This window comes from Scyliorhinus canicula, chromosome 2 (genome assembly GCF_902713615.1).
Source record: "Scyliorhinus canicula chromosome 2, sScyCan1.1, whole genome shotgun sequence".
NCBI lineage: Eukaryota > Metazoa > Chordata > Chondrichthyes > Carcharhiniformes > Scyliorhinidae > Scyliorhinus > Scyliorhinus canicula.
Genome location: NC_052147.1, coordinates 114,266,961 through 114,284,137, shown reverse-complemented (window position 1 = coordinate 114,284,137; position 17,177 = coordinate 114,266,961). Strand labels below are relative to the sequence as shown.

Below are 17,177 nucleotides of genomic sequence, written 5' to 3'. Positions count from 1 at the left end.
GGTTAGGTCGGATTACTGGGTGACGGAGGCGTGGACATAAGTGGGGTGCTCTTTCCAAGGACCAGTGCAGACTCGATGGCCCGAATGGCCTCCATCTACACTGTAAATTCGAAGAACATTCTAACCAATTAACAAGTACCCGAAAAGCAGAAAGCAGTTTGAGGAAAACTGATTTTGATGCTCAATTTTGCATCCTCTTTCATCATCATTTTTTTTCCCATAAAACGCAAAGGACACTGAGGGAGCGATGACTCCACTGCAGAAATTAGAAAAAACATCTCTGCTTAAGTTGACCATAAAGTGATTCTTAAAAATTCAAAATTAAACATAAAACTCAATTGTGCATAATGCATTCTTTACTTGAGATCAGATGCTACGGGATGCTGGACTTATTAACCTAACAAGAAACAAAATAAATAGTCAGAAGCATTGTAATCTGAAGAGTAAGTAGCGGAAATATTGGCGATCACAAATGGTCAGGTGTTCTGCAGTCTAATGTTGCAGTTAAACACCACCCTACTCTTGAGCACATGATCAACAAAGATGAAAAACGCCTGCTTAACTTGCTTCATTTAGATTTATTTATTTTTGTTATCAAAGACAATGTCTGGAAACATTATGTATTAAAGTTTCTGTCCATGATTTTGCTTTACAAAAAACTTGTGAAATGACGATGGACTCTGGATTATTCAGACTTTTCCTTTGTTTATCCTTAGAAAGGAAAAAAAAACCCTCTATCACTTCTTGAGAAAAAGAGAACGTTCGCACAGACTGTGGAATGGATTAAAGTCTTTGAGATCAAATCTTGTGTTTGATAAGTTAAACCTCTTTGTTTCAAGGTCAGAGTTCAAATGCACCTCAGAAGGTTAAAGGTCGAAGAGTGTTAGGCACCATGATTGAACACACATTTGCTCATGCTCTAACCTGCACAACGGGGCAGCGTCAATCACTGAGGATTACAGTGAAATAATGGCAGACAACCAAACACGATCAACAGCAGGACAATGGAGGGAGACGGATGCATCTGCAGAGACCAGAACGTTTCAAAAGAAAAGTTGGCTGGATTCCAGATTTATGGCAAGATACATTCACTGAGGCTGTGGAGTGTCTTTAGTAGCTACTGTGGCTTCTCATTGTCAGCCTCTGGGTAAGTTGGATATTTAATAGTCTCAACGTTTTCCTTCACTTTGTAAGATGGGTACAGGCCTGTTCGTCCATTTTTCCTGTTGATACCTTTAGAATAACCATCCCAATGGTTGCCAGCTACTCCAATCAGATCTCCAGGCTCCAGCACAATCTCTTCCGGAGTGTGTGGTTTGTGAGGGTAAATTGCAATCTGATTGTGTGCGTTCTGCCCGCCAAAGTAGTAGATGTCATCCAGAGAATGAAAATTGGCTGAAGCATCTGGGTGCAACGTCTGCATTATCTCGTAGGCCACACGACAGACCTAAGACGGAGAAAGAAAGATTAGTTGCTGGGAGATACTCTATTTAAAGCTGCACTTCTTGATAATGCATGCAATGAAAATGTGTTATGCTTCATTTGGAATGCGTTGAAATTCATTTGACAAGCTTATACAAGGATTCAGTTTACATATTGACTGTGGCCAAAAAAAGTTAGAACAATACATATCCAATGTTACCTATTGTGGCTCAGTTGGTTAATGCGCTCGCCACTAAATTACAAGGTTCTGAGTTCAAGTCCGGTTGAGCCCAAACTTTAAGGCTGACACTCCTGTGTATTGCAGAGGGAGGCCTGCGCTGTCAGAGGTGCCATCTTTCATTTTAGACATTAAAGCTGAAATGTAGGTAGATGTAAATGATCCGAAGGCACTATTTTGAATAAGAACAGACGTGTGTATCCCCAGTGACCTGGTCAATATTTTCCTTTCAATCAACATCACAAAGACAGATGATTGGTTATCATCACTGTTTGTGGGAGCCTGCTGTGCACAAATTGGCTGCTATACTTTCTACTTTGCAACAGTGACTGCCTTTAAATAGTACTTCATTGGCTGTAAAGTGCTTTGAGATGTCTGGTGGTTATGAAAAGTGTCATATGAATGCAAGATTTTCTTTTCTTTTATACTCCATTGAGCTCATCAGCTGGATTCTCCGATTGGGGCTACGTCCCCGTGCCGGCGTGGGAATGGTGATGTTTTACACCATAACAAATGGAGTAAAACGGTCACCAATTCCCCGTTTTGCTGGGGGCTAGCATGCCGGCAGCGTAGAGCACCCGGCTCTAGCTGCTGATACGCCCCGGAGAATTGCCGGGTCTGTGGCCGCACATGCGCACGGCGACGGGCTACAGCAGCCGCGCCGTGCTACATGGCAGAGGCCGCTTGCGGACCAAGCTCGCAAAATATTCCCCCCCCCCCCCCCTTGGCCGGCTCGAGTGCTCCGGATCACTCCCCCACAGTGCCCCAGCCCTGATTAATGTCCCCCCGTACCTGTGGATTTGTCCTCCCCCGACTGTGGCGGTGCTGGACTGAATCTGCAGCCGCCAAGCCGAGTTCCCGACAGATGAGACCTCACGCGACCGACGCCATTGGGAACTCGGCCGGTCGGTGGCGTTGCATCGGGGGCGGGCCTCAGGCAATGTCCTGAGACCGTCGATATGTGGCGCGGCGTACTCCTAGAGTAAGGTTCACTAAAGTCCTTTAAGAAAGGAAATCTGCCATCCTTACCGGGTTTAGCCTACATGTGACTCCAGATCCACAGCAATGTAGTTGACTTTTAACTGCCCCCATCAGGAGCAATTAGGGATGGGCAATAAATGCTAGCACAGCCTGCGATGCCCACGTCCCATGAATAAAGTGTACATGATTGTTGTGTTTTGGGAATGTCTCTCTAATATAAGGTAAAATGGAGGAATGAAGTGGTCAAGCGCCCTGCTCTGAGTTCTGCCTGACAACAAGCTCCATTAAAGGTTAAAAGAGGGCCTAGGCAGATACATGGGAATAAGGTGCAAGATGTTCATACCTGTTGACTATGACTGGACTGTTAGTCCCCAATCCTGGAGGAAGGTATTAGGAATGTCAGGCTTTATAAATAGTTATATGTCAGAGTGTATGTTTAATTCCAAGATAGAATAGAGTTGGAGGTCTAGAATATAGCTAATAAGCATTTTTATCTGGGTACGAGGCACCTGTGATTCACACTGCCATGGAGATAGGCTTGGAGAAGGGAAAAGTCACTAGAAAGCCACTGTGTCATCGGGTTGCAAGTTACATAAGATGTCACTGAACCTCAAGATACAAGTCAGTCTGATGCCATCTGAGAGACAGAAAGCAGGAGTCGCCCCTCTAGATGAAGCAGAAAAAATACTCACTTTAGGAGTTTCACGAGTGGGAAAGGAAAACTGAAACAAGCCATCAGGAGCTGAGATTAGTTTTGGACTGTTTCTTAACGAATTAAGTGTTCATTTAAGGGTAAATGCAAAATATAACCATGGCTTGGGCTGTCAGTTGCATTAAAAAAATCACACGGAGGATCCTTTCTGTTGTTTAAAATGGAATTGATTACTAATGAGTGGTAAATCAATGTTGCTTTTAATTTATTTGTTCCAGTAAAGTCTTCAAACTTGGTATCTTGTCATGTGATCCTTTTAGTCAGTCGCTGAGAATTCAAATGTCTATTTTTAAGCATCATCGGTCTCAAAAGGGATCTTAACAGGATATAGAATTATACAGTTCTATGATTCTATATACTGTTACAATCCTTTTAGAGGCCGATAATGTTTAGAAAAAAGGACATTTAAATTTCCAGTGACTGACTAAAAGAATCACATGACAAGTTAGAGCGAAAGAAACAATGGCCGGATTCACCAGAACAATTTCAAAGTCCGGTTTCGGGTGTGTTTGCCGACCTCTCTGCAATGCTGAGATTGAGATCGCTATTCAACAGTACTTAGCAGTTTTTTTGAGCCTCGAGGGGATTCTCCCCATCGAGAATGTGGTGCATGAGATTCACACGGTATTATAATCTGTATATATGTATCAATATTGTAAGTGCAGTTGCACTACCTGACCACCAGGGGGAGTAGCTCTGGGAGTACTCGAGAGTTTGTACTGGGCTCCTCCCTTGGCTCCGCCCAGGACTCCTCCCCCTGGAGCTGCTGTATAAAGATCTGTGCCACAGGGTCAGCCAACCAGTTCACCGAATGTTCAACGGCTAACAAGCTGGCTCTGTTGTGAGTATATTAAAACTGCTATTCTAATCCTACAAGCACGTGTCCGTAGAATTGTTGGTTCCAACAGAGACCACACTTTAAAATTTTTTCCAGCACTGGGGAGCTGAACTTGCCAGCAGGACCGGCTCCTCACAGATCGGGCCGCCATTTTGAAAGGCTGCCCCGAGTTCACCCCCACCCTCGCCTTTCTTTTAACATCCCCCAACCATTCTGCGGTCCCCCTCATCCCGCTTTCATGGGCATGGCTCCCCAGGCCCTGACATTTGGCAGTGCCAACCTGGTACCCATGCACAGGATGCCAGTGCCAGGTTTGCACCGCCATGGTTCCCGGGTGGCACTGATAGAGTGTCCGGGTGCCAGAATACAACCCTGCCCTGTCCCCGGCCACCCAGGGGCTCTAATAGCTTCCAAGTCCCCTGAGGTGCCATCACTCCTGGCCCACACTTGTGGAAATCAATGCTCATCACGCCCAGTTGAGGTCTCGCAGGTACAGCTGTTAACTCCTGGGCGTCAGGATATTTAAATGAGCCTAATGAGTTGGGCGACTCATGCTTGGCCCGCCGCCCGGTGCAAATCCTGATTTGAAGATCTCCCGGGATTCTCCCGTCATGCCTGGCTCCGCACCAGGTGCAATGCAGTGGCTGAGTGATGCCCGATAATTCCAGAATCGTAATCGACTTGATTTTCAGTTGAAAGTGACTGAAGAAGAATCTGGCCACAAGCTTGAGACATTCAAGAGCAAAGCCCAAAAGAGGCGAATACTGAAGTGAGAGGATAAATTTTGTCAATCTACTTGATCTATCTGAATTCCAAATGTTATGAGTTCTTTAATCACTGAGATAGCCCAGGGGTAGGAAAAAACACCAAGAGACAGTCAGAAGAATGACAGCCAATTGAAGTAACACATAAATTAGAGTATTCCTGTTCCGTCACTCAGATGTGAGCTGCAAGGGAGAAATCATATTATCTTTCAATAATATCATTTGAGGAAGGTTTCCTTGAAAGGCTCGACTTTAAAAATCATATCCAAGAGGCACGAATACTTGAACAATGCAGCACCCTACTTTACGCTGCACTGTTTCCATTAATAAGTTGTAATTCTTCAGTAAACTCTCCGAATGGCTGCATTTCTGACATGGTGTAAATTCTGCACCTATGAATTGCCTTGAGGTATTTTACTATACTAAAGGTGCTGCACTTAAATACAAATTTGTAATGCTTCTCATGGCAGTTTTGGTTTCCTCTGCTAACGGAAGGAGGTAAATGCATTCAAGGCGTTCAGAGGAGGTTTACTAGATTGATAACTGGAATGTGTGGGTTGTGTTATGACAACTGGTTAGACAGGAGATTATGCAACTTTGGAACTCTGCCTCAGATGACTGAGATTGATAGATTCCTGTTCGGCATGTTGAATCAAAGGTTATCGGGGTAGATGGGAATTTGAAACGCAAAGCAGATCTCCTCTGAAGGAGATCGCGTGTCTTCATTACACCAGGCTTAGTATTTTTAACAATTGACGGCTGGGTTTTCCAAGGCTCAGGAATCCTGACACTAATGAATATAGGACCAATGATTCTGTTGGAAAAATTCAGATCTCCTTGGGGTCCATCAACTGGTAAATCTCTAACATCTTCAAATTCTTTTTTTAACAATTAGAGTACCCAATTATCTTTTTTCCAATAAAGGGGCAATTTAAGCATGGCCAATGCAACTGACCTGCACATCTTTGGGTTGTGGGGACGAAACCCATGCAGACACAAAGAGAATGTGCAAACTCCACAAGGACAGTGACCCGGGGCCGGGATTCGAACCCGGGTCCTCAGCATCGTAGACAACAGTGCTAACCACTGTGCCGCTCTAACATCTTTTCCAATTCTGATGAAAAGTTGCCGTTCTCAAACTTTACCTCAGTTTCTCTTGCCATAGGTGCTGCCTGACTGGCTGAGGCTTTCAGGCATTTTATGTTCGTATTTCAGGTTTTATGAACAGGTTGAGCGCATCAAGGGCATTAACCGTTGAAGACCAGCCAAAGAAATCTTACTTTTCATTTCCTTGTACTTTGTAATATTGATCAGTATTCTGCAGTCTTCCTACGGGTAAGAGTTACAGGAAATGAGTACCTCCCCTCCGAAAGCCAATCGCGCATTTACCAGCATTTCCATTAAAACATTATTTTAGTTTTATTCGTACTGATCCTGTGTACCCCTACACAGTTCGAGGGTTCAAATCCCACAGCTGATAGAAATTAAATTAAATTAATAAAATCTGGAGTTATAAATCAACTCAGTAATGTTCTCCATGGCAACTATCATCCATTTAAAAAAACATCTGGATCACTAATGTCCTTCAAGGAAGACAATCTGCCATCCTTACCTGGTCTGGCCTGCATGTGATTCCAGACCCACAGCAATGTGATTGATTCATTTCTTCTCTCTGAAAGGCCGAGCAAGTCATTTGGCTCAAGGACAATTAGGGATGAGCAACAAATGCCAATGACGCCCACATCCCAATGAAAGACTGGAAAAGGTTTAAAAGAAGTTCCAAATCTGAGGACATCAAAATGGACTGATGTCATTCAGAGCAAGTATATTTCAAATATCTTCCATAGAGTCCTTACAGTCTGGAGGAGGACATTCAGCCCATTGAGTTTGCACAAACCCTCTGAAAGAGCATCCCTCCCCGGGCCAGTCCCCTGCCTTATCCCTGAAATGGCACCTAACCTACGCATCTTTGGATACTAAGGGCAATTTTAGCATGGTCAACCCTCCCAACCTGCACATCTTTGGACTGTGGGAGGAAACTGGAGCACCCGGAGGAAACTGACGCAGCCACGGGGGAGAAAGTGCAAACTCCACACAGTCACTCAGGGCCAGAATTGAACCTGGATCCCTGCCATTGTAAGGCAGCAGTGCTAGCCACCGTGCCACATGCCGCCCATTTTCCACCATCTTTCAGATTAGTATTATGAAATGTTTAAAAATTCATAAAATATCCTCTTGAGAAGGTGAAGCTATGGGTGGTAACGAATTTATTTTAAAGAGTGGAAATGGGAGAAATGGCCTTGTAAAATCTGGCAAATTATTATTAACTTGTGAAAAAAATACAGCACTGAATTCAAGAAAATAGGAATAAGCCATAGCCATTCGATGATTCCAGCTCATGTTCCCTTTGTATTCACTTTTATTGTCCTCATGCGCCATTTCCGCACCCTCCCACTTTCAAAAGCTCTACTTCTGGTTTCCTCCCATATTCCAAAGATGTGCGGGTTAGGTGGTTTGGTCATGCTAAATTGTCCCTTAGTGTCCAAAAAGGTGAGGTGGAGTTACTGGGTTACGGGGATAAGGTGGAGGCGTGCTCTTTCCAAGGGCTGGTGCAGACTCAATGGGCCGAATGGCCTCCTTCTGCACTGTAAATTCTATGATTCTGCTTGGAACGGCAAGTGTTGAATTGCTGATAGACTGCTTTAACTAAATTAACACTTGCAAGGCTGGCACACAGCAATATATGCAAATGTTCAAGAACACCAATGAATTTTATGTTTGTGACTCCTAAAGTGTCTATGCAGGTAACTTGAATTACAAGTACGTATGGGTTTGGATTGAGTGGAAAGTAGATTGTAAAAAGAAAATTTTAACTTGCTTCCAGACAGCCGGTGTCTGGCTATAACAGAGATGGGTTATGATCAATTTATTCTCGAGAGGAGAGTCGGTCACTGAAATATCTTTAAAAGTTTGTGTGCCCCCCATTACACCAGGCTCTTTATCATTAGCTAAAGGTGGCCTGGTTTTAGGAATCCTGACAGTTAATAGCAGCAGAAATGTGCATGATTCTTAAACTTACAGCACACCTTGTGTGCTGAGAGAAGCAGGAGCGTTTTTAACCAGCCCATCTCCGAACCCCTGCGGCCTTAGTCACCTTGCGCAAACTACCACCATCACTTAATCTCTAGCCACTTACAGACAATCTCCAATTTTCACACAATTGATCTTCTACTACGCTCACCCCCACCTCCACACCGCTGCCCTGCGAGTTAGACTCCCCCCTCATCCCGGTCAGATGTGAAGAAGTTAGTGGGGGTGGGAGCTGAAGATTTTTTGAGCATGTCGGCAGGTGGGGGGAGGGGGGGGAGCAGGGGGTGTTTGGCTAGGGAGTGAGAGATTGTGATGGTGGGCAGGGTTAGGGTTCACTAATCAGGCTGACTGACAGGTGGGAAAACTACTAAAATAAATTCCAAAAGAGAAAATGCTGGAAAATCTCAGCAGGTCTGGCAGCATCTGTAGGAAGTCTTACAACACCAGGTTAAAGTCTTGCATGTTTGACTTTGTCTATATGTTTCTGGAACCTACATCTTCATTCACCTGAGGAAGGAGCAATGCTCGGAAAGTTAGTGATTCAAAACAAACCTGTTGTACTTTAACCTGGTGTTGTAAGGCTTCTTACTGTGCTCACCTCAGTACAAAGCCGGCATCTCCGCATCATAGCATCTGTAGGGAAAGAAAAGAGCCAACATTCTGAGTTCAGGTGACCCTTTGTCAAAGCTTTTTGCTTTTATTACTGAAATAATTTGTTTCTATTACTAAAATAAATTAGCAGTCACCATGTGGTTAAATCCAAGCAGGTTGTCTTGGAAACCTAACTTTTAAGATATCGATTCCAAAAACTTTCTCCCACGTCCAAGTAAACATGGGAGCTGATGGCTCTGAATGTCAATTCTGCTTTCAAAAAGTGGCTGGAAGAGCATTAAACAAGGTGGCACAGTTGTTAGCACTGATGCCTCACAGCACCAGGACCCAGGTTCGATTCCGGCCGTGGGTCTATGCGCAGTTTGCACATTCTCCCAGTGTCTGCGTAGGTTTCCTCCAGGTGCTCCAGTTTCCTCCTACAGTCCGAAGATGTGCAGGTTAGGTGGATTGGCCATAATAAAATTTCCCCTTAGTGTCCAAAGATGTGCAGGTTAGGTGGGGTTATGGTAATAGTATGGGGGAGTGGGCCTATGGAGGATGCTCTTTCAGAGGTTCAGTGTAGATTGATGGGCCAAATGGCCTCTTTCTAAACAGTAGGGATTCTATGAATGAGCTGATGGTACCTGCAGCCTTTCTGAACTGTGGGAGCTGTGAAATTGAAACAATATCCAGCATTGTGTACATAATTAAAAGGAGTTTGCTGAGATCCCAGCTAACACTGCACTCCATGGAAGCTGCTTGTGCTAACAGTGCAGATAAAGCCATGATGTGGAGACGCTGGCATTGGACTGGGGTGAGCACTGAAGGAGCAGTGCTCTGAAAGCTAGCGATTTAAAACAAACCTGTTGGACTTTAACTTGGTGTTGTAAGACTTCTTACTGTGCAGATAAAGTAAGGTAAAGTTGTACAGTCCCAGATGACCATAGGCTGCTTTTCCTTTTGCGAGGGAGGGCTGACTAGTGATGATTTAACCTGAGGATCACCACACCTCAGGCAAGGTTGAGAAGAAGAGGCCTTCATGAATACAGTTCATGACAGTGTTAGAAACATGGGCAGCAATTCTAATGCAGCTTGCTGTTGGGAGAAAGTGTTTTTTTTAAAGGAGTGTATTCGTCCTAACATATTGGTTCAATTTTCCAACTAGGCAGGGACTTGTACAATGGTTTCTGTGCTGACCGCTGAAAAAAACACAATGTCATTCGTGGGTTCTAATCAAACAAGAATTTGACTATGGAGCAATTCTGTAAATACATACACAGCAAATGGTGAGCAGTAGCCATGTAACTATATTCAAAGACAGTCTCTCATTTCAAGAGGGAGCTATTTGGGTGGATGGCTACTGGCAGATTTTGTACTACAGTGGTTACAGTTTAGTTTCACAGGAATGGGGTAAGCTATGTTAACTATTCTAGTATATCTTTTATTTTCCTAAAATCAAATCAAAACACTACAGATTCTGTAAATCTGAAATAACAACAGAAAATTTTGAAATATTCACCGGTCTGGCAGCGTCTTTTGAGGGAGAATTTCAGGCTAAGGACCTTTCCTCTCATCTGCCACTGCATCTGCATGCAATGGATCATCCTCCATCCCCACCACTTACAGCGTGATAACATCACCGAACACGTCATCCCTTCCCCTGTCAGCATTCCAAAGGCACTGGTTCCTCTACAACACCCTAGTCCATGCCTCATTCTCCCCCAACACTTCACCCCTTCCCATGGCAGTGTTCCTTGTAAATGCAGGAGGTGCAACTCCTGCTCTTTTGCCTATTCTATCCTCTCTGTCCACTGCCCTAAATACTCCTTCCAGGTGGCACAGCGATTTCAATCTACTCTACTGCATTTGCTGTTTGCAATGTGGTCTCCTCGACATTGAAGACCAAACACAGATTACCTCTTTGCAAAACACCTCTGCTCAGTCCACAAGCATGACCGTAAGCTTACTGCCATTTTAATTCTCCACCAGTCTCTCAAGCTGACATCTCCAACCTTGGTCAGCTGCATTCTTCCAATGAAGCTCAACTCAGGCTCGAGGAACAGCACCTCAACTCTTAATTAGGCACTCGACAGCCTTCGGGATTCAATATTGAGTTCAACAATTTCAGACCAAGAACTTTGGATTTGCTGGCCACAATCTTGTTTTTCATGTTTGTGTTTTCTGACACAGTTGTTCATTATTTTATCATTTACATCCATTCTGGACAAATCTTTTGCTTCCTTATTGCAACCATTCCTAACTTTCTTTGCCTTTTTTACCATTAAATCTTTTGTTGCTTATTAGCTCCGACCAACCACTCTATCAGAGACCTTTCTTTTTGTTCTTCCTGCCCCTTCCACCTTTTCACTTGCTCAAAACCTATGCCTTCCTTCAGCTCTGAAGAAAGGTTCTTGACCTGAAACAATCACTCCGCTTCCTACTATACAGATGCTGTCAGATCCACTGAATATTTGAATATTGTTTAAAAGAGAGACAATGCTACCGTGGGCAGCATGGTAGCATTGTGGATAGCACAATTGCTTCACCGCGCCAGGGTCCCAGATCCGATTTCGGCTTGGGTCACTGTCTGCGGCTGCACATCCTCCCCATGTGTGCGTGGGTTTCCTCCAGGTGCTCCGGTTTCCTCCCACAGTCCAAAGATTTGCAGGTTAGGTGGATTGGCCATGATAAATTACCCTTTGTGTCCAAAATTGGCCTTAGTTTTGGGTGGGGTTACTGGGTTATGAGGATAGGGTGGAGGTGTTGACCTTGGGTAGGGTGGCTCTTTCCAAGAGCCGGTGCAGAGTCGAAGGGCCGAATGGCCTCCTTCTGCACTGTAAATTCTATGCTGTTGAAGCTTTTCATCGTGCACTCATCAGGACAAATGCAAGTGTGCCAAATTTCAAACAATCATAACAAATTATATTACAGGAGAAAACGGTGGCTGATTGGTTGGCGAGTCGACTCAGATTGGGGAAAGAGTTCCATGGGGAAAGCAACAGCGAACTAAAGGCTCCCCAAGCTCCTGGGCAATTCAAAAAAGACATGAGGCTTAAACATATTCCTTTTATTTGCAGAGAATGGGGCCCTGTGTATGAATGTATGTGGCATCTAGCAAGTGTAAATGAACCACAATACGGTCTTGACTGACAATCTTAAATTGGTTGCGAAAGAGAAACTGCTGAAAAATCTCAGCAGGTCTGGCAACATCTGTAGGGAGAGAAAAGAGCTAACTTTTCAGGTCTGATGACTCTTTGTCAAAGTAATCGAACCCAAAACGTTAGCTCTTTTCTCTCCCTACAGATGCTGCCAGACCTGCTGAGATTTTCCAGCATTTTCTCTTTCGTTTCAGATTCCAGCATCCACAGCAATTTGCTTTTATCTTAAATTGGTTGTTAGTGTAGCGATTGGCACACTCAGGATTATTCAACAATGAGAGGTGTGGGCTGGGACCAACGAATCACACACACATGTTTTGGGGTTGCAAAAGATTGAGAAGATTCTGGGCATGAGCGTTCGCGGTCTTAGCCAGGATAGTGGCGGAGGAGGTGGACCCGGAACCTTTGGTACTGATATTTGGAGTTTCAGAGTAGATGAGGAATGCTGATATCGTGGCCTTCACCTCTCAGATTGCACGCCAGCCAGCAAATTTTGCTGGAGTGGCAGTCGACATCGCCACTGGGGGTAGCGGCCTAGTTGGGTGATCTGTACGATTTCCTGCGATTAGAGAAGATAAATTATGCATTATGGGCTCTTCAGGGGGGTGGGTTTGAGGAAAGATGGGGGATGTTTGTGACCGAGTTTGAGGGGCTGTTTGCCACGGGGAAGAGGGGGGTTGAAGAAGGGCAAAAATCTGTACAGACTGTATAGTTGATTGTTGGGAAGTATGTTTCCCGGGGTGTTTATTCGCTGTAACCTGTTTTGATACATGTTTGTAATTCAATACATTTTTTTAAAAAAGGATTATTCAACAAGTACTGCCCAGTCATGGTATCACATCTAACACTGGACAGTTTTGGGCCTGCATCAGGACTGCTATGGAGGGGCAGCACGGTGGCGCAGTGGTTAGCACTGCTGCCTCAAAGCGCCGAGGTCCCAGGTTCAATCCTGGCTCTGGGTCACTGTCCGTGTGGAGTTTGCACTTTCTCCCCGTGTTTGCGTGCGTTTCGCCCCCCACAACCCAAAGATGTGCAGGGTAGGTGGATTGGCCACGCTAAATTGCCCCTTAATTGGAAAAAATTAATTGGGTACTCTAAATTTATTTTAAAAAAGGACTGCTATGGAGGCAGCCTGAGGGTTTTGTTGCCTGGGGCAGCACATATACTACTCTCTGCAATGGCCCGTGCTCATGGAGGTTGCAGAATTGTGAGTGGAAGCTCACGTCCCATATCTCTTGAGGTTCGGCAGGTGAATATAACCATCAATCCACCTTGCAACGTCTTTTCGGCATCAACACATTTCCAATTTCTGTCCACTGTAGAAAATACCTAAACTTGGATTTGTGATCCCGAATGATAATCTCTGCATAAAAATTTATAGGGGAGAGAAACTCATTAATTTTGATGCATGAAGTAAACCTCATGTAAGGAACTATTCAAGGTTCAACTTTGATTATTCCGCGAGTAATTCCATCCGTCAGATCCTTTCTTTTTCAAATTTTTTTGCATGACTTGGCCTCAGGTATAAATTGGTCAAACTAATGTGTGGCTTTCAGTGTATGATTTTCAAAGCCTTTGTGGCATTACGCCACCAGTCACTGTACTTGCTTTAGCTGCATGAAGCTATTGCCGCGTAGCACCACATTAATGTTCTAATGCTAATTTTTCGATCTGGAAATTGCTTAACAATAGGGCCAATTTCAGTGTTGATTAACTTTGACTTACTGCTGAATAATTATTGTACCTTTGTGTTGCTTTGATTGTCTGTGTGTCATCTTCCAAGAGAAAGTTTAAAATTGATTTGGGAACTTAGCAGCTGAAGCTATCTATGGTAAGTGCACAAAGTGCAAGTTCATGCAATCATCATTAAGGATGAAATTATGGGCCATTCCATAATTTACAGACAATCTCATCGAGATCAGAGATAAACATACATCAATGATTCACTGGTCACACATTCCAACCAGATCAGCTAATATTATGTGCCAGTCAAATCTCTGCAGGTTGCTGTTTTTTATTTAAATTGCTTTTATTAGTGAGTATACTGTATATCTTAGTGGATTTATTTATGTGTATAAACAAAGACTATGGAGATATTTAATTTGGTCGTATGCGTAATTTATTTTGTGAAGTTACAACACTGCTGAGATGAGAAATAGGGCTTTTTCAAAACATTAGCTGTAAATGGAATAGGGAAACACTGAACTTTGAAACATAACAACTGCAGCATATTAGTGCAGCACCACAAGGTTCTCTAATATTACAATCATTTCATTTGATATGGTACTTACAGCTTACAGCTGCTATAGTGGCTCGAGACATACACTGGAGGTTTCCAGCAGTTAACAAAAGGGGTTGACTGATGAAAGGCAAAGACAGTTAGATAACAAGCGCAGAACACTACACAACAGATCATTACACTTAAGCTCTGTGGTCCAAGGGAGGGGCCTGTGTAAACTCCCCATTGGCCAGGCTTAACGCACCCTCACATGATTGGCCCCGAGCTGGTCACGTGGTCAGTGCAGCTTGACCCTTAAAGGGGCCATGCTACCACAGTTGCCTCATAAATAAAAGGTCAACTTCGGAGCCAACCCTTCAATATACTTTCTAAAGTCTAACATCTGTTCCCCTACCTACTGCTTGTAGCTACTTTATGAAAACACAGAAAACCCTGTCTAAACAAACTATCAGGTCCACCAGTGTCTGTACTTCAAACATATCCCACTGTCTGTGGGGCACCTTGAGGTACTGAATGGCAATATATAAACACAAGTTCTTCCATCAAGCAAAACACGACATAAATTTATTGACTTGAAACAATGCGCTTGATGTCAGCATCATTCTACTAGCCATACAGAGTTTTTGGAGTCTGTGATGTATGTTCTGTCTCATAGGGTTTGTTGAAATAGCTTTAATTCTGATTGCCGATTCCATGGTCAGAAATGAGTTCCCATTGAAATTTGAAGTAAAACTGAAGCAAGAAGCAATAATTGAAAAAAACTCTGTGTCACATTTTATCAGGACAGTTAGTACTTCAGCTTCTCTTTTTGAGTGAGGGTTTAACTCAGTTGAGGGTTCCTCATCCTGCTGATATCCATTGACCAGGGCTTGATCTTGTACGTGTGTAGAGATTAGGGGAGGATATGAACAGGAATTGGCTGTGATTACCCAGCACCATTCTCAGTGTAGGTTTGCACATTGGACATCTGAGGTGCCGGAATCCTATGAAGCTATAGAATCATTGAATGATACAGAATTGAAAGAGGCCGTTTGATCCATTATGCCTGTTCTGATCCTTTGAAAGAGCTACCCTTCGAGTGTTTACATTTCCCCGATTGAGAAATGTGTAGCGTTTTTCTGAAGAAGACCCATGTCAGTATGTGTTTCTTTAGTGCTTCCTAAGGCAGCTCTATTGGGAGTATGCATTTTATATTCATGTATTTTCTCAGCGCTGGGAGGAATATTAGTGTCATATTTCAATTCTTTGAGGTGGTTGTGCTTTAAAAGAATGAAAGGTGCATTGTTTGAAGATTCTTTCAAATAAGAATTGGCATAAATGTGCTGTGAAGAGCAGCAAATCTCAAGCTCTGATGAAACTCAATGTTGTGCTACTGACAGCAAGTAACTGTTCTGTAGCATTTCCCCTTGTGTCTTTATTAATTCACTCACTCTTCCTGAATTTCATTTAATCCTTTGCTTTAAATTTGTAATTTAAGAAACTTCAAACATGATTAAAGAGTGCGGCAGCTCTTCACTTCACAAGATCATCAATTGACTTGCTCCACATGTACGTGCCTGTACAGTGAATACATTCTAAGCATTGTCATGTTGTTAGATGACATTATTGTACTTTCTCTTCAACTATCTGTTTTGGTTTTGGACTCTCATGTGCATTCTCTCATTCAATGGCCAGGTGACAACATCAACAAGATTCTATTGGGCCATTGAGAGAGGGTTTTCTCAGCAAAGTTACTGACCAAAACATTCAACTTTCTCTTGGGTTTTTGACTTTGGGTAAGTCAGTCAGATGGAACTTGTGGAAGATTAACTTTGACAAAGGGTACCGGCGACCATTCGTGAATCACACACCAGCTGTCTATCCAAGTGAGCTAAACCTGCCCCTTCCGGCGACCATTCCTAATGAGGACCTAGAAAAGCAGCACCCAAATGGAGACCATCTTGCTTCAAGCACCATCTTCTCCTCAACACCTTGGACATTCCCACTATTCAGAATCAAAGCCAGTTCCTAGATGTTTAGCACTTAGCTACAATTTATCACAGGCTAGGATCCCCATCTATACTTTTTTTTTAAATTCACCTGCCGGACGTTTATCACAGGAATTCTGGAAAATGATTTCAATCCATTCTTACTGATGGACTTGCTTCCGTCTTTAATGATATTGAGATGGATAGGTCGAGCGGCGCGATTCAACTAAAAGGGAACAAAGTCCCATCGTGAATGCATTTAGACGCGTGGTTTCCCAGCGCTCACAGCATCGAGAAACGCATAGATATAAAACGCCACCCACATTAGATATGGGGCCTAAGCAGGGAATGCGCGGGTGAGGCCACACACAGCCCCATTTAGTGTACTGAGGAGTTCCACATACCAGGCCTCCTCAGTGCAGCGAGAGATTGAGACCCCTGATCTCAGAGGCCCAGGAACGACCCCCGTCCCGCCCCACAAGGGCCAATGTACTATGGGAGGATCATCGCAAACCCCCCCCCCCAACACCTATGCAAGGCACCTTGACCCAATTGCCAGCGCACACAAAATACCAGCTTGGCACCATGGCAGTGCCCGTCAGCTGGCAGTGCTACTTGGGCACATTGGCAGTGCCAGGCTGGCACCCAGGTAGCACTGACAGGGTGCCAGGCCTGCAGTGCCAGGGTGACCAGGTGACACCAGCAGTGCTAGGGTACTACCCTTCCCAAAGGGCATGAACCGGCGGGCCTCCGATCTCCAGGGAGACCCCCTTGACCGTTTCATCTGGTCCCCATTTGTGGAGACCAGTGCTGAATGGCGCTCACCTGAGGTTTCCGAGGCAAAGGGGATAGATCCTAATGCCCGGATACCTTGGGAATCTGCACTTTAAAATGAAACTGGCTGTCTCGCTTTAATATGCAGATTTGCTAAAAGGTGATCCCACCCACAATGGGAAGGATTTATATCGCAACGTCACGCGAGATATTGTTAAATCTTGTGAGGCGTTGTAAGCCGGGTAGATTCAGAGAGTGGGGTCTCCCGTATTCTATTGCCACGCTGCACCATGGTGAGCTGCTTTTTGGGTGCAGTACGGCTGTTCGAACGTGCCGTATGTTTCCTCTCTCACATCTCAGACCCCTTCTGTTATGTAATAGTAGCACTTCAGGCATTTTCAAG

General features: G+C 44.1%; 1 protein-coding gene across 12 annotated transcripts in view; it reads right to left on the bottom strand.

Moving 5' to 3' along the window:
* Window positions 1-558: 558 nt before the first annotated feature.
* LOC119957306 (alpha-(1,6)-fucosyltransferase) overlaps window positions 559-17,177 on the bottom strand; it is a 933,359-nt gene continuing 916,740 nt past the window's right edge. For 11 of the 12 annotated variants that reach the window (XM_038785197.1, XM_038785250.1, XM_038785186.1 and 8 more), the window contains one exon: window positions 559-1,447. In XM_038785197.1, coding sequence (XP_038641125.1) covers window positions 1,118-1,447 — 330 coding nt within the window. In that variant the 3' untranslated portion in view covers window positions 559-1,117. Of the gene's footprint in view, window positions 1,448-6,100; window positions 6,285-17,177 lie in introns of all 12 variants that reach the window. The other variant, XR_005458786.1, reaches the window with a different exon arrangement.